The 16,495-nt window shown below is 55.0% G+C and overlaps 7 protein-coding genes across 7 annotated transcripts; 4 read left to right on the top strand and 3 right to left on the bottom strand.

The window, feature by feature from the left end:
* Positions 1-1,307: 1,307 nt before the first annotated feature.
* Positions 1,308-2,672, bottom strand: PG994_006859 (uncharacterized protein; the record flags this gene model as incomplete). Its single annotated transcript, XM_066858268.1, has 1 exon — positions 1,308-2,672. The coding sequence occupies one exon, from the start codon at positions 2,670-2,672 to the stop codon at positions 1,308-1,310; it is 1,365 nt and encodes a 454-aa protein (XP_066717537.1).
* Positions 2,673-3,269: 597 nt separating this feature from the next.
* PG994_006858 (WD repeat-containing protein) lies at positions 3,270-4,886 on the top strand (the record flags this gene model as incomplete). The annotated part of the gene is made up of 2 exons (XM_066858267.1): positions 3,270-3,795; positions 3,859-4,886. The coding sequence occupies 2 exons, from the start codon at positions 3,270-3,272 to the stop codon at positions 4,884-4,886; spliced, it is 1,554 nt and encodes a 517-aa protein (XP_066717536.1).
* A 502-nt stretch (positions 4,887-5,388) lies between these two features.
* Positions 5,389-7,665, bottom strand: PG994_006857 (HET-domain-containing protein; the record flags this gene model as incomplete). The annotated part of the gene is made up of 1 exon (XM_066858266.1): positions 5,389-7,665. The coding sequence occupies one exon, from the start codon at positions 7,663-7,665 to the stop codon at positions 5,389-5,391; it is 2,277 nt and encodes a 758-aa protein (XP_066717535.1).
* A 592-nt stretch (positions 7,666-8,257) lies between these two features.
* On the top strand, positions 8,258-8,543 carry PG994_006856 (uncharacterized protein; the record flags this gene model as incomplete). Its single annotated transcript, XM_066858265.1, has 2 exons — positions 8,258-8,450; positions 8,536-8,543. The coding sequence occupies 2 exons, from the start codon at positions 8,258-8,260 to the stop codon at positions 8,541-8,543; spliced, it is 201 nt and encodes a 66-aa protein (XP_066717534.1).
* Positions 8,544-9,484: 941 nt separating this feature from the next.
* PG994_006855 (uncharacterized protein) lies at positions 9,485-10,468 on the top strand (the record flags this gene model as incomplete). Its single annotated transcript, XM_066858264.1, has 1 exon — positions 9,485-10,468. The coding sequence occupies one exon, from the start codon at positions 9,485-9,487 to the stop codon at positions 10,466-10,468; it is 984 nt and encodes a 327-aa protein (XP_066717533.1).
* Positions 10,469-12,398: 1,930 nt separating this feature from the next.
* PG994_006854 (uncharacterized protein) lies at positions 12,399-13,741 on the top strand (the record flags this gene model as incomplete). The annotated part of the gene is made up of 2 exons (XM_066858263.1): positions 12,399-13,224; positions 13,284-13,741. The coding sequence occupies 2 exons, from the start codon at positions 12,399-12,401 to the stop codon at positions 13,739-13,741; spliced, it is 1,284 nt and encodes a 427-aa protein (XP_066717532.1).
* Positions 13,742-14,986: 1,245 nt separating this feature from the next.
* Positions 14,987-15,945, bottom strand: PG994_006853 (uncharacterized protein; the record flags this gene model as incomplete). Its single annotated transcript, XM_066858262.1, has 4 exons — positions 14,987-15,035; positions 15,125-15,277; positions 15,394-15,500; positions 15,895-15,945. 4 exons carry the CDS (start codon positions 15,943-15,945, stop codon positions 14,987-14,989), a joined length of 360 nt encoding a protein of 119 aa, XP_066717531.1.
* Between the last annotated feature and the right edge of the window lie 550 nt (positions 15,946-16,495).

Here is a 16,495-nt window from a genome sequence, read left to right as displayed (position 1 = left end):
GGATTCATTCGCCGTCTAAGTATTTTCCCACTTCCTCTTCAGCGCCCCCACGTGCTGAATGACAACTTCGCATACCGCATCACGACCATGCTGCTGGTCTCAATCTGGTCGCTGTTAGTGTAGACAAGTATATAAGGCCAAAGCCCTTCGCCTTCGGGCATGCCTTCCTGAAACATTCAATCAAGCTGGCCAGTTGTTGGCGGTGACGAGTCCAAATCCCAACGCCAGCTTACCTTCAACAATATGTCTCTCCCCGTTGCCGTCGCCGCCCTCGCGGGTCTGATGTAAGTCGAAGTCGACTGCTCTCAAAGGTTTATTCTTCTTCTGCTGACCGGGGACTCGAACCCCCAATCATGTAGTCTCTACGACTTCTACGACCGACGCATCGACGCCCGGAACCAGAAGAAATACCGCCCCTTTCCCATCCCACCCCCCGACCAAATTTGATAAAGATGAAAATTCTACCCGCGAATTAGTATAGATCAAGTTTAATCGTTACCCCTTTTTTTGCAGTCTGGGAACCATCGTAAAACGGTCTGGTTGAGGGGCCCTCGGGACACAAAGTTTGAGACTGAGTGAAGACCGAAACTTATAGATGATCAGTAGCAATGTTTCGAAAACCAGCTGAAGCCATGTTACCCCTGAGCCTTTAGACAAAATTGCCGAGTATGCGGTTCTTCTGTATAAATCATCTCTACACTAATTACGAGATCTACGACACGCTGGAAGATGAAGAGTAAAGGAGGGATGTTCTCTATTTGTTGGACTCCTTGAGCCATCATGGCTTGCATTGCTACAGTATGTACCTAACTTGTGTCGCACATCAAAGGAGAGAGCAGGAATAACTGTAGGCCCATTCGACGCTCTACTACATACACTGCCTCATACATATTCGGTTTCCATCTCAGGCCTCCATGCTAGAACCAGAGGACGGTCCTCTTGCGACAGAATAGCCATCAGCTGGCGTTGGTCTTGGTAGCCCCTGCTGCATCGCAGATGGACTCCATTGAGAACTGAGAGCAAGCCGAGCAAACTCTATCTAGTTGGCTCGGAATCGCCACCGTTAGTGTCGACTCGGTGCAGCCGCACTGCGCAGTGGTAACTATATGCTTGCCGGAGTGGTGCTGGAAATGCCAAGCTCGAGGACATTTCCAGCGGTTGGCCGATCCTCTCCTTGCGGGAATGACCAAATCAAGTCCAACGAAGGCTGTGATTAAAGCATTTGCCTCTGCCAAGTTGAGACACGTAAGATAATTGGGAGAGAGAATGTCGTTATTGTTTTGATTTCATCAAGCAGCTGAGCGGTATCAAGCACCCGGGCCCAGCTTTTTGTAATCAATATCACGATGCCTCTGCTTGATCGAGATGCCCACGCCGCGGTGCCAGTGCCCGATGCGCGTCCGCACCGAATACTCGTACTCGGGCATGAACATGATGGCCTGGCCCAGCTGCCCAAAGTGGCCGTTGGCGAGGTCCTTGGTCTGGTGGTGGACCTGGTCCAGGATGGAGGCGGTGCCCTCGTCGAAGTAGAGGCCCGAGTGGCGCATCTCCTCGAGCAGGTCCAGCATCTTCTCGAGGTCGCCGTAGCGGTGGTAGTAGATGCGCAGCAGCTCGTTGTAGAAGGGCGTCGAGACGCCGAGCACGTACGACTCGAGGCCCAGCTGCTTCACGCGCGGCAGCACGTTGAGCGCGAGCCGCGACGACAGCGGGAACTTGGTGTCGAGCAGGCGCAGGCCGCGCAGCAGGAAGGCGGGGTACAGGGGCCCGTACTGGTACATGGCCTGCTTGCGCTCGGCGAGCTCCTCCGCCGACGGTTCCTCGGACTCGGGCTCCAACTTGGGGTTTTTTGATTTTGATTTCTTTTCCTTCCGGAGTTCGGCCTGGATCATCTTGCGTCTCTTGGCACGGTTTAACGCCAACTCCTGTTTATTTTGTATCCTTTGCTCCTTGGCATCCGGCGTCATGACCAGGCCGAACTTGGTCGGCAGGGAGAAGACCTCCGCTTCGAGGACCTTCCAGAGCTCGACCTCCGTGGTGGCGCTGTCCATGAGCTCGTTGACACGCTGCTCTTCGGGGAGCCGCTTGGCGTCTAGCTCGACCATGTGCAGGATGAAGTTGTTCGGGGTGTCATCCACGCCGACCTGCGGGCCCTGTCCGGCCTCGGCCGCGGCTAAGTCGGAGGGGAAGTTTGGCTTCAAGATGTTGAAGGCCCGGTTGGCTGCCGCGCGGAGGGAGGGCGGGAAGCGCAGGAGCGCCTTGTTGCGGTCCTTGGAGGCCTCGGCCAGCTGCGCGGGCGAGGCCACCAGGTCGGGCCCGCGGGTGTCGAGCAGATCATTTGCGGCCGCGTTGAGGATGTAGTTGGTCGAGCGCCGGGCTCGCGGCGTGGGCGGCGGCAGATCGCCGTCCAGTTTCGGGATCGCGCCGCGGGCGGCGATGTCGGCGAAGATGCGTTCGAATGTCTGCCGCTCGGTGGGAGTAATGGTGGCCTTTTTGCCGGCTGCTGGGGGTTCTTCTACTTCTTCCATATCAGTTTCGAAAGGAATATGTTTATCTGCCCTGACGAGACATGGCGGCGTCGTGTGCAATGCGCGAGCGACGGTCCGGTTCAGAGGCAGGCGGGTGCGCAGTATGGTTCGAGTTTGGTACAGGAAGGGGAGGTAAGAAGTAGACATGGTGGCAACTTTGCAGGTGTAGAAGTCAATGAAGAGGTGAAAAGCAGAGTAGTATTATTAGTAAAAGCATATACACAAATCTCGCTGCTCATTACAGACCGAGGTGTTGTTGTGTCGCGAATGGCATCATTGCATGGAGAGCAGCCATTGAAAGATTTGTCGCTGAATGAAATTATTCGAGCTCCATTATTAGATCGCCTATCGATAACGAATGGGGGGGCATGGGGGCCAAGCACTGAACGAGGTCCCTATCCCGGTCGTCTTCAGCTGGCTACTAATCCGTATCGAGCTTAAGCACCCCTTGGCAGGTGAGACGCGCTGTCGCCTGACTTCGCGTCTGGATTTTTACTCTTAATTGAAAACGGCGCTTCGCATTGGCATTGAATCATCGACGTAATCCCTAGCTTGGCTGTGCGCGACCACTCGAGTACATGTCGTGGTGAAAAAATTGTGTCGGTATTACACAATTCGATCACAAGGGGGGAAATTGAAGGATTTACTCTATTATTTTGTCTACATATAACTAAGTTGTTTGAACCCACTCTCTCAACTTCGCCCTCCAGGCACGCACCTGCGCTGAAGCTATTGCCAACAAAGATGGCGTCAGAGCTGAGCGCCTTCGAAGCGCGCCGTCGCGCCAACGTCGCCAACAACGCGAAGCTTCTCAAGGACACCCAAGATGCCGCCGCCAAGATGAAAAAGGCCGCCAAGCCTGCCCCCAAAACAGCATCAGCAGCGCCGCGCAAGCGCAAGGCGGCGGCCGAGCCCGTCCAGAAGACCCGCGTCATGCCTACACGCCAGAGCGCCAGGCTTTCCGGCACCGAGCCGGTTGCCGTCGACAACTCGAATGTCACAATCAAAGGTGAAGACCTGACTACCTGGGAGTCCAAGCCCAAGCGGGCGCGCACCACGGGCGACCTCGACCTCTCCAAGTTGGCCGTCGAGGGCACACGGTGGGCCAATGGCGGCGACACGGGGGCGTTTGCCAGCTTTGCCCAGGGTGCTCAGCCCGGCGTGCGCACGTTTACCGACGAGGATATCAAGGATACGTCGGATGAGAAGTTGAAGGATTTGCGCAAGTCTATGAACGACCTGGAGTTGTATGATGGCTGGCAACCCAACGGTAAGTTGTGATATACTTCATGTATTGCATAGCTCAAGCTTGTACTAACGAACTGGCATCCAGATATCAAACTCACCACAGACCGCATCTATGCAATGGCGTTTCACCCTATCAAGGAGAAGCCCCTCATTTTCGCTGGTGACAAGAAGGGCATTGTAGGCGTATTTGATGCGTCCCAGGAGAAGCCAACCTATGACGATGATGATGAGGATGCGGATATCCCCTTACCCAAGGTCTCCGCCTTTGAGATGCACACGGCAACCATCTCTTCCATAATAACGCCACAGTCGGACCACAACTCCGTCATTTCTGCGTCCTACGACTCCACAATACGGTGTCTGGACTTGCCTACGCAGGTTAGCAGCCAGCTCTGGCAGCCCAAGGACGACAGCGAGGACCTGAAGATCACCTGCGTCGACATGTCGCCCGAGCAGAAGGACGTGCTCGTCTTCTCCACCATGTACGGCTCGCTGGGCCGCATCGACCGGCGCACCGAGGCGGCCCACGCCGAGATCTGGAACCTAACCGACAATAAGATTGGCGGCTTCGCGCTGAATCCCTTGATACCCCACTTCGTCGCCACGGCCTCCCTCGACCGCACCCTGAAAATCTGGGACCTGCGCATGATCAAGGGCAGCGGCGAGATGCGCCACCCGGCCCTGCTGGGCGAGCACACGTCGCGCCTGTCGGTGTCGCACGCGTCCTGGAGCCGGAGCGGCCACATCGCGACGTCGTCGTACGATGACACGGTCAAGATCTACGACATGTCCGACGCGATGAAGTGGAAGCCCGGGCACGATATTGGTGATGAGGCCATGGCGCCGGCGCACTCGGTCCGCCACAATAACCAGACGGGCCGCTGGGTGACGATCCTCAAGCCTAAGTGGCAGGGCAACCCCGGCGACGGCGTCCAGAAGTTCACCATCGCCAACATGAACCGGTTCGTGGATGTCTACGACAGCGAAGGCAAGCAGCTGGCCCAGCTCGAGGGCGAGGGGATCACGGCGGTCCCGGCCGTGGCGGAGTTCCATCCGACGCACAACTGGGTGGCTGGTGGAACGGGCAGCGGGAAACTCTGTCTGTGGATGTGATTATGAGAGAGGGTGAGAGTAGGATGCGAGTGCATTGCGAGCTGTATGAATTGGTGATGCATGTGAATTATCGTTTTGTGTCAGTAAGCCAGGCGTTGGTCGACCTGCAGCATTCTCTGGTTACGGCGTTCAGGAGGTGTAGATGGCATACATCTATTGTTTCGGCGACATAAATGTACACAGATCAGGGGGTCAAATGTATAATTAGCTATATAAATCGATGAGTTCGAGAGACTCTGTAACCATTTCGACCGAATAAGACGTGTGCGTGTGTATGTGCGATCGAGTGCCGAGGATGGCGACCTTGTTGTTGCTGTCCTTGCCGCCCCACACAATGAAGCCGGGCTTGGTGGAGGGTCTGACGAACGAGCCGATCTTGTCGAGATCCATTTCCCGCCAGCACCCCGGAGGAACTTACATCTAGATAGGCAAATGTTTACTAAAGACTTTCCAGAGCTTCCGCCATAGCAATGCTATGTTTTGCCCAATTTACCTGCCCATTTCAATATAACAGAAATTCTTCCAGCATGACCCCTGAGATCTCCAAAGCTCTTGGTAAAAGACGAGGATCCGAGTCCATGACTTCTCCCGTCTCGGTGTTCTCAAAGCAATCCCACTGAGACGGCGTCCCAGCCCGTCTTGAGTGGTTCGAAGGAACCCAATTTTGAGGCAGTGGGCCCAGGCGAGGATCCCATTTAGTAATTGAGTCCGTTTTGCTATCGTGATAAGAGTATCGGGCATGGCCCGAGGCGTCTTTCTCAATTTGCACCGACCAGCCCTCTGGTAGCTGTCCCAGAATCCCGCTGGTGTCGTCGAGGCCATGAATGTAACTTTCCCCCACTACGCGGAACCGTCCACCGGCGTCGGCCTGCCGCAGTAGAATAGAGGACTTGCAGCCAAGGAGGGTGCATGCCACATCGCCTTTTCTGACCGTTAGCAATCTAGCACCCATGTAAGATGTGAGTACAGCAATAATGGATTGCACACCTTGTCTTGCTCCTGCAGGGGCAAGCCCGATGTGGCCTTCCTCCGTTTTGATAAACGATCGCCCCTTCGGGATGCTAGTGGCGAAATAGCCGTCGCTGTTGTCGACCTCGCTCCCACTCGGGACACCGTTGGCGCTGTGTAGTCGGTCGAGGAAGTATTGCTTCCAGGCAGCCAGAGTCGGCAGATGGTGGCCAGGCCACCTGTCATCGAGGTAGCCAAGGCGCAAGACCTGGAGGAAGGCGTCTAGGAGCGAGCCCCCGGCGATGTACGACTCTGTTGTCAGACCGCGAGGCTCCATGCCCTGTATATGACATAGGGTCGCCCATGGGTCCGCCGGGGTCGGCGGGCCGACTTCGTCAAGGACGGCTAGTCGACGGCCCGTGACTTGCAACATATCAGGTGAGATGAATCTGCTGCAGGATCTTGATATTCCACTGAAAAGTACGAAGTCCGAAAGGGGTCGGCTAACGCGTGGGACAGACCAGTCAGGGACCCATGAAGGCCGTTGGCTGTTTTCAGTAGACTGCGAAGAAGTAGAAGGGAACTCGCAGTCCTGGAGGAGGGTCAGTCGATTGTCGTAATTCATGCAAGCCAGTGCCGCATCCATGAACACCTGTCTATCTTCGACCTTATAGTCGGGCTTGATTGACCGCGTGAATTCGGGAGGGGTGATCCCCAGGACACCGTAGATTCGATCTTTGACCATGTAGCATTGCCTTTGCCGACCTAGGTTCATGATGAAGGGGATGGAGAGTTGGTCGAATCTCCACGTCAGCGCACGTACACACTCCAGTGGCCTGCGGAGGTGGGACGGCAGACTATCCTTGGCAACGAGGCAGACAATGGCACGGATGAGATGGTACCATGCTACCTCGTCTCGCCCACACATTACCAACGTCTTCGAGTTGGCCAGAAGGATCTCCTGCATGATCCACAAGCGCCCGAAGTACGGCCTGGACAGTAGCGCTTGGATGGCGAGCCACGTCTCCTCCGAGTAGGGAAGAGGCGTCACGGCGCGGAACCAGGCCGGCTCGGTGGCCGTCGGCGAAGCGAACCGCACGGTGCTTTGGCTCAGCTCCAGTTGCTTGCCCAGGTGCTCGAGTGTGGGCATGGCTACCGTGCTCTGCTCGCTGGGGCTCTCGGGACCAAGCCACACGACCACACGGCTGGCCATCCGGTAGAGTGTGGCCATCCGCACGATCTGCTTCGACTTTTCGTCCTCGTCTTGCTGGTTGATGCATAAAGCATCGATCCACAAGTTTCGAGGCTGATCATGAAGTCTCAAGTGTTGTAGCGCAGCCTCCAGATTTTGCCCGACTTTCACTGTTGTCCACTGTAGCATCGAGTGGTCTGTCCTATCAACTGGAAGGCAGCCCGGCGCCAATTGTGCAACTTGCACTGGTCGGGGATCGGCTGGCGATCCCCAGAGATATGACAAGGCTTCATACCGAGGCTCGAAGCCTGGTAATGGTAATTCGAGAGGTTCGTGCAGAGGCTGCTGATACGAGCTCGGGTCTGGATGTGCCCAGGAAGTTTGCTCTGATGGCTCATGTTCGAAAAGAAGTCGGCCTTCAAGTGTCACAGCCGCCACCCAATCCTTCGGAAGGCTTGTCTGAACCTCGAAAAGAGTACGCTGTCGAGAGGCATCACTGGATGTGACCATGCTAGGGGGGCCCGTCAACGGTACATGCCACAGTATCAGTCTGATTGGACCAGAGTCATGGCCTGGCAAGACGGATGCCAGTCTAACATCCACCTCAGCGTGTCGGAGCGGAATGTATTCAAGCTCCATCTTGGAGGCTAGTTCCAGGAAAGATCATGAGGGTGACCAGAAGTAAGTCGATTGATATCAGTGGCGTATATCAAATGCCATTCCAACGCCCCAGATAAGCTTGCAGTTCGTACTGACGTATCAGTTGACGCAGGCGGGTTCATTGACGCCCCAGAAGTCTTGGTGAGTCTAGTATTTCATGGTCTCTCGCAAACCGGGCGTTCAACATGCGCGAGGCTCACCCTGTGTGACTTGTTCATTGGACCGACCCCTCTCGGAGGTGCCATCAGATTCAGCCACCATGCATCACCAAAAGTGCAATTTCGGTGCCCTGGTAGCAAGGGGTGGAAGCCTCGCGGGGGGGGGGGCTCAGGAATGGGAAGCATTTAAGCCGAACAAGTCGCTCTCCCGTCTCGTCTCTCATCTTTCTCGTCATCGCTTCATCACTGACTTTACCAAACACTGCATCATATCGCCACTCACACAAGTCGGATACGTATCAGTGTTGGTCCAGCCCCCTACTGCTGATATAGTCAAGGCCTCAGCTAAACCACAGGGCTCTGTATACCTCTCGTTAGAACTGTTACATACCTAACTACATTATCCACTCAAAATGTCCGACAGAACTATAGAAGCACTCTCCGTTATTCGGCGTGAGGAAGAGAACAACGCTCGGGACGAATCTCAAAACGCCACAGAGCATCAAATGAACGCCGAGCTCCCTGGCAACAACGACAGCGCTGACCAAGCAGACGAACATCAACAGAATGCGGACAATTTGGGTGAAGTTGGTGCTAATGCTGGGCGTGAGTGAGCTTTGAGTTACATGTATGCGAAATGGGAAACTGGGAGGGGTTGGAGGCGGTGGTATGCAGCACTGCACCTTTGTAGGAGGTTGAGGCCAGGCTAACCATCAGATTGTTAATGGGCCAACTGAAGAATGTTCCAATTTTTACTCTGAAGTAGAAGTAGAAACAATCGAACGCTCGTTAGGTAGACTGTCGACCGGTTGCAATTACACTGCTTGAAGCTTGCATTGGACGTGGGGGTCGTTGATCTTCGATGACCAAGCGAGTATGTCCTCCTCATTCGGCAAAGAAGTAGGCTACCAAGCAGCAATAATCTGCATACAAAATGGTATTATTAATGCATGTCTGTTATTGATAATACATAGAGATTATCTTGGGTTTTCTTGATAATTTTCCCTCCCCGGCGCGCCCCCGAAGATGGCACGTCGTTGATGATACGATGTATGTCCCGAGAGCTGCAAGCCACCCCGCAAAGTTCAGCCAACTGTGAAACCCCCCGTACTTTGATGTTCGACGCCACGCAGTCCTGATCGCATATCACAGCGCGAAAAAGCCATGCCGAATTCGAGTTCGCAAGATGCAGCCTCAAACGAACCCAGCCAATCGGTATCCTTACCTAAGTAACTGATGCTGCTGGACCGCCCAGAATGGGAAACTTCATCCAATAAGAACAACAGCCATCTCGGCACTCGGGTCGCGACATGGCGTCACACATTCCCAAACCGCGGGGCAAAACTGGGGTATGATGGGCAATTGGGACCGTTCTTTTTGTCGTATGTGTGATGTAGTTCAATGCGTATTCGGTGGGTTAGCATGTTCGCGGGCCAGGTCGATCAATACAAGAGCTCCGATGGCCCGGAACCATATTGATACCTACTTAAGCAAGCAATTACCACCAAGCATTAAATACTTACCTACTCACTCTACATACTGACTTACTACTAATCGTTACTCATCAAATCAACTCTTTTTCTTCTTTCCCGTCTCACTGCAGTGTGTTTGTGTGTCAGAGACTGTCCAACAAAGCAACCATGCCCCAACTAGTCGCCATCCTAGGCGCCACCGGCGCCCAAGGCGGCTCCGTCGCGAACCGCCTGCTCGCCGATCCGGACACCTACCGTGTGCGCGCATTGACGCGCAACCCTCGCAGTGCCGCCGCGCAAGCCTTGGCCTCCCGGGGCGCCGAGGTGGTCGCCGCCGACGTCAACGACGCCACGTCCCTGGGCCCGGCCTTTACCGGCATCGAGGCCCTCTTCGTCGTGACGGCGTTCTGGCCGTCCATCGCGAAGCTCGGCCGCGACGGCGCCGGCGACGAGGAGGTGGCCCAGTTCCAAGCCGTCGCGGACGCGGCGGCGAAAGTCGCTACGCTGAAACACGTCGTGCTTAGCACGCTGCCCGCGTGCGCCAAGATGTCCCACAACAAGTTCCCCGTCCCGCACTACGACTACAAGCAGCAGGCGGTCGACTGGATCCGGGCAAACCACCCGGACCTCTGGGCCCGCACGACCGAGTTCTGGCCCGGGTGGTACACGAGCAACCTCGTGGGGCTGATGCGGCCGGTGCCGGTCGCCGGCAGCGACGGGGGCTACCTGCTGCCGCTGCCGAGCAAAGCCGACGCGATGCTGCCGATGGCGGGCAACCTGCAAGCCAACGCGGGCATCCTGGTGGAGGCGGTGCTGCGGTGCGGGCCGGCCAAGGCGGGCCACGGGAAGATCGCCATCTGCATTACGGACTACCGGCCCATCCGCGAGGTGGCCGACGTTCTGACCAAGATCACGGGCGGCGCCAAGAGGGTCGCGTACGCCGAGGTCTCGGACGCGCACTTTGCGCGCCTCTACGGCGACGACTACGGGCTCGAGATGGCGGCCCAGCTGCGGTGGAGCGAGGTCTACCCGGACTGGCACCGGTTCGAGCCCGAGCGGACCCTGCGCCTGGCGGACCTCGGGCTCGAGGGGGAGGGGAAGCTAGTCGCGTTTGAGGAGTCGGTCGAGGCGATCAAGGATCAGGTGTTCTAGAAGGGGGTTCGAGCAGGGGAAGAAGAAGAAGGAGAAAAAAGGGAGGGTCGCAGCAGAGGGGTGGTGTGTGTGTCCATTCGGGGAAAAGCTGCATGATGGGTGAGGGATGAGGGACATATTCCGAACGGGAATGGGAAATGGTTGTGTGTGTGTGTGTGTGGAGCGAGAGCGACAGAGCGACATGGATTTTGGCGGTGTTTCGATAACGCGTCCTGCAGTTTCATCGGCGGCGCGAATGCACGATGTGATCCCGAGAACTTGTTTTTGCAAGTTTGGCAGCCACGTCCCTCAGATGGAGGTAACATAGCCTAGATTAGCATATGCAGGGCCTTGCGCTTCATCAAGATGGCCCCCAATTTCTCGTCGCCGTCGTGCGTGGTTCTCCTCCCCCGTCGATAAGCGCTTGCTGGATGGATCATGGGAACCCAAGCATCGGACCATCTTGGTTGTCATCTCTCCCTCCGAAAGCAAATACCACCGTTAGTGGGCTAGAAGGCCAGATTCGATAACGCAGTAAATGAAGATGCCGAAATTCCTCCCCGATTTGGCCATGTGCCATGTACATTTCAGGTTAATGGACGATGTTATTGTTGTGTCGTTGTTGCGCTTGCTGTGGACTCGGCCGGATTTCGCTAGTGTCGGCTCGTGGCAGGGCGGCAAAGCGTTTGGCGGAGAGGAGTTTGTTGGCGGGTGAAAGAACCAGTGGAGTGGGGATCGTCGCATTGCCACGACCCTGAATTCTTGAGATTCTTTTGGTTCGGGTTGGCATCCACGGCAATTCTTCCAACTTTTTCTCGGTCGGCACTTTTTTAGCCATGCTAGCCATGACAGAAACAACAACTTCAACAAGCTGACAAGAAACTTGAGACAGGGATGGCCTGGTCACTAGGGGTCCCGACTCCCGGCGAGCCGTTTGATGCCCAGTCCAAAAAGCCAGGGCCAGCAGTGGTCAGATGTCCCAGAGATCTTGGCGGAGAAAAAAAGAGAAGCTAGCAGCCGCTGGCCGCCGATTGATACGAAAGGGCTACAGGGCGTGTTGACGATGCACGGAGGGTCCTCACCCAATTCGGGGCCAACTACCGTGAGTGGTGCGGGCCAACCAACTTGCGGGACCTGAGCTGGCGAAAGCTTAAAAACCTTGGCTGGCAAAGCCGAGAATAGAGCAGGATGGAAACAGACCCCAGCCGCCTGCCGTTACATCGTCCAGGCCCCAGCGACAACTCTTCAACTCCATTCCGTTTGCCTGCGACACCGAGGATGACGTCTGCACCGCCGCAGTATGCATTACGTTACGCCTCTCTCTTTCTCTTTGTTTTCTCTGGCGTCTCTCTTTTCCCGAATGGGAAGATGGCAGAATGGCTGGAGAAATGGAGGAGAGAAAGGGGTCTTTTGTCTGACTGACCATTTACTTGGGTTGGGCCGCAGTCCGAAATTCTGTCGTTATTGTTGTTGTTATTGCTTGCTTGCTTGTTCCTTGCTCCCGCCGCACGCATCGTGACATTTCAGTCAGCCAGTCAGTCGCTTGCATTGTTACATCGAAAGAAACCGGCTCCCCTCCCCCCTCAGGCCTTGACTCTGTTCATCCCAACTAGCATCTAATGCATCGTACGCATCGCTGTCTTCCCTGACTAGACCACCAACCCAGACTAAACCAAACCTTCGCTGGCTTGTTTTCGCCTCTGCGTTCCTTCTACATTACCCACTCGCTTTGTTCTGGTCTTATTCTACTAGCCGTTTAGTCTGGCCGCCTCCCTATATTCACCGCATGATATTGCCCTTTCCCTAAATCCGGAATCCGGTTTATGATAATTCGAACTAGTGTTTAATACTTGTATCTCTTATTTTCCTTGGCGGTTACTAGGCAGTAGGGGTAGACTATATAGAGGCCTGTACCCTCCTTCCGGGAACGCGGCAATGTTGTTTGCCCACCATGAGCGAGGGTCTGCAAATCTGGCTCGATCCGGAAAAGTACGGATCCCTGCGACCGCTGTGGCAAGACTCATACATCTGGAGCCCCGTGGCCGTCGACGAGTCATTGCCGCTGCACCAGACGTCATTCCTCGACATTGACGAGAAGGAGGCCCAAGAGGCCCAAGAGGCTCAAGAGGCGTCAAGGAGGAAGAGTGATTCCGCCGTGCTGGACCCCCAGCAACAACAGCTACAGCTACAGCTACAGCTACAGCATCAGCGTAACCTAAAACGAAAATCTATGATGGCGGGACACCGCAGGGACGCCTCCTGGGAAGAGGATGAGGACGCGAGAACATTATCTCCCGGGGAGGACTATGAAGAAGAGCAGAAGGGAAAGGGGTCCAGGTCGAGTTCACAAGATCGGCCCAAACGATACACGGGAGTCAAGGCAGATAGGAAGCCCAGCCCCAAGGACGACCGCAGCACCACAAGGAGACCTATGTCCTATCCCCCACCACCACCCAAGCCCGGCATGGGCAAGAGGATGAAAAGCTTCCACCTCATGAAGGATCCAATCGAACAGGAGAAGAGCCTGAACAGGAGGAGCAGCAGTCGCCGCACGCCCAGGACAATACCAGAGCCTGAGGAGGCAGTAGATAGCGACGACGACGACGACTACTCAGAAGAAGAAGAAGAAGTCCCCGCGGCAAGGATACCGAGGAGGCGGCGGACGCGGAAGACTCTCTCGAATATCCAGGAAGGTCAAGCAATGACCTCCACAACACCCGACAAGGAGGACTACTTCGACCAGGAACCACCAGCCAAGCCAAAAGGGAGGAGCAGGAGTACCGACCAGCAGCAACAACAACAACAACAACAACAACAACAACAACAACAACAACAGCCGCTACGGCAACAGAAGTCGGATCCGGAGTTGGCCGAAGAACAAACACCCAAGCCGCGGCGGCGCAAGGCATCCTCCTCATCCTCACTACCATCCACGTCAGGATCCTCCTTCTCCTCCTCTTCCCCACTACCCCTAGCCCCCGAGAAGAAGAGCAAAGACAGCACCACCACCAACACCAGATCCAACAGCAAACGGGCCCCGACCACAAGAGCCGCCGCCCCTCCCCTCAAACCCTCCACCTCCACCTCCGTCCTGCCCGACGTCACGTCCTCCAACGCCCTAGCCCCGATTCCGAAGAACAACTCGAAGAAGGGGAAGAGCCCAGCCGCCCAACAACAGCAGCAGCAGCCCATGGGCATAATAGCGCCCATGCCTCGGACGAATTCGCCGCCCTCCGCGGTCACGGCGCCGGCCACGCCCACGGCCGGGGTGACGTCGTCTTCCCCCACAAATAACAACTCCAGACTGACGGTCCGGCTGGACCTCAACCTCGACATCGAGGTCGAGCTCAAGGCTAAGATCGAGGGCGATCTGACGTTGACCCTGTTTGACTGATTGATTGGTTGAAGCACATCTTCTTTCTCGAAAGCCAGGGCTGCTCCGAGAGATTATAAAGAGTGGCAGGCATGCAGGTAAAGGGCTGCTGTATATATGAATGATAATTAGAGGAAAGGTGCGACATCTGTTATGTCCGTGTATGTGTATATATCTATAAATGTTTTTGTAATGAGTAACCTGGAGAGAGAGAGCACCCTTGGTCTCAGGGACGGGATTGGTTAATGTGATAGGGAAAAACATACGGTACTGCATAGAAAAACAGGTCTGGTCGGGGAAAGCGAGGGAGGAGTTTGCGACGATGTTTGGACTCAAAATTTACCCGGTTCATGAGAGAGGCGTTTTTGGGATGCATGAGCGCTGGGAATCTGTTAGACTTGATCAATTCCATTATTTACTAGATGCATCTCTGAGTCTACCAGCGAGTGTTGATGGTTGCTGGTGGTTCTCTGATGGAAATTCAAACTTGATCGCGAAGAAGTCTATTGGACTGTAGCCCGTCTCCTTTTAAGTCGGATTGACGGAACGACTGCTTCATGTCGTTGATACCTGTAAGCTGTCTAGTGGAGTTCAAGTACAGCAATCGGTCATAGGTTTCAAGCCCACCACCGGTAGCCCTATCTACATAGTTACTGGCTGCAGCTGAACTTGCAGTGCTTGAAGTTCAAGTTAGTAAATCACATGCTTCTGTCAGCAGGCAGAGTAGCCGTTTGTGACGGCCGTTTGCACCGAAAACGGAGAAGTACGCACGGACGCATACAGGGCCTATTTCTATGGTAGAATGTCCAGCAGATCCAATACACACTCCATCCATCGTATCAATCAAGCATTCATTATAACGATCCAAGTGACGATTCTGACCTCTTTCTGAATGCTCACAGCTTCCTATGAAATCACAGTTAAATAAATCAGTGGCTGCAGTGACTGCATCAACACCTCTTAACGGGCAAGGAACACTGGCTGTATGATCGGCCACAGGAAAAGGAACAGCTTCGTATTGGCTGCTTTGTTTGTCTTGGTATATTTATGTACAAGGACCTTGGGTTCCCATTGGGCTCCTTCTTCTTCTCTATATTTCCGCCAGAGAGAAGCTACCGGCTTCCCAATCACGCCGCATCTCATCATATGCAAGTACTTTCCGTACTCTATTTCGTGGTGTTGGCCGGGGTGACAGCGTACGTCGGGCGCACATATCTGTAAAAGGCAAGGTTAGCGTCCGGAAGATCTTTCTTCTCAGGGGGGGGGGGAACCAGCCGCGCAAAGACGGAAGGAAGAACACGAACCTGTCGCTGTTGTAGACCTTGAAGTTGTCGCCCGTCAGCTGCTTCTCGCGGGCCTGGTCGGCCATGTGTCGTCGCGCCAGGTCGCGGTCCTCCTCGGCCTGGAGGAGGGGGATCAGATGGATGCGGGACCACATCTTCTCGCGGGCCAGCTCACTATTAATCATGACGGCTTCGGTCAGCGCCCTAGGAACGAGATTGTAGCATTTTCATGGCATGGCATTGGCATAGTTCATTGGGATATGGTGTGGAAGGTATTGGGAGGGACGTACTTTTGCTCGCGGATACCCTGTCCCAGCTTGTAGAAACCCCAGACGCAGACGGCGCCCATGCCGATGACCAGAGCGGCCGGCCTGAAACCAGGCGCCGGAAGGTTTCGCTGCGGTAGAGAAATAGCAATAGTCAGCTTTCTTGTTCAAGGCTCTCTCATCTTTTCGCATTCCCTCTCTCCGTCTCGCTATTCGGACTGGTTGGTCCGTTCCAACATAGATGCATATTTTTGGTGTTTCCTGGTTCGGCAATCGAGCGTCGTTCTCGAATTGGTCTCGCAATGGTACTTCGGACCGTCTCGTTTCCCCTCGTCGCCTACAGCGCCTCGGTTGCGGCCAAGCACCCGTCCCTCGCAGTCTCGGAAAAAACAGCAATATGTCGCCCTCTGTACTTTATTGGTCGAATCGTCCAAGCCGTTCCTCCTCCTCCCACCGTCATCGTCGCCGTAGTCGCCGCCACTGTCCATCCACGCAAAGGAATCGGGAATAATGGAAACCACCCACCTTGTATTGAACCGGGCCGTAGCCCCCGACGGGGGGCATATCTTGAGGCATGATGACGGATTGAAACCTCGAGCGAGGACTGGTGATGCGCTTTCGGGTGGTGATCGGCGTTCAATTGACGGGAAATGGGAGCTCGGGTTGTTTCGTCGCCTCAATTGCCAGTTTCAATTGAGCGAAGCTCTCTCCAGACAGCCCGCAGGCCGGGCTCGAGGAGCGGAGCTTGCTAGGTTTACGTAATCATGGTCACGTGATGAGCGCCATCTGCGGTCGACGGAGTACTTCAACTTGAGAGACACAGATGCCCTCGTTATATTGAAAAGAGACCCGAAACCCAATTGATCCGCTTGGGTATGTGTTCATGTTACTGCTATAGTAATCAAAGAAGGGTGGTTTTACATGACTTCCGCGCTTGGTGGCTGGCGATGGGTGTCCATTGGAAACGCCATGCTGGCAATGGGACAACTACTTACAGCCAACATATACGAAATGCTGGCAGCGGGATAGCCCATGAACACAGAAGAGAACGCGATTATTGGCTTCGTTGTTTTATGATTGTACAAGGTGATTACAATTCTTGTATATTTACAACCAGCCATGTCCT

The sequence above is a fragment of the Apiospora phragmitis genome (genome assembly GCF_038363925.1).
Source record: "Apiospora phragmitis strain CBS 135458 chromosome Unknown utg000006l:1.0-5683423.0:1.0-5690449.0, whole genome shotgun sequence".
NCBI lineage: Eukaryota > Fungi > Ascomycota > Sordariomycetes > Amphisphaeriales > Apiosporaceae > Apiospora > Apiospora phragmitis.
Note: the sequence above shows the minus strand (reverse complement) of the source record. Positions and strands in the feature narration are given on the sequence as shown.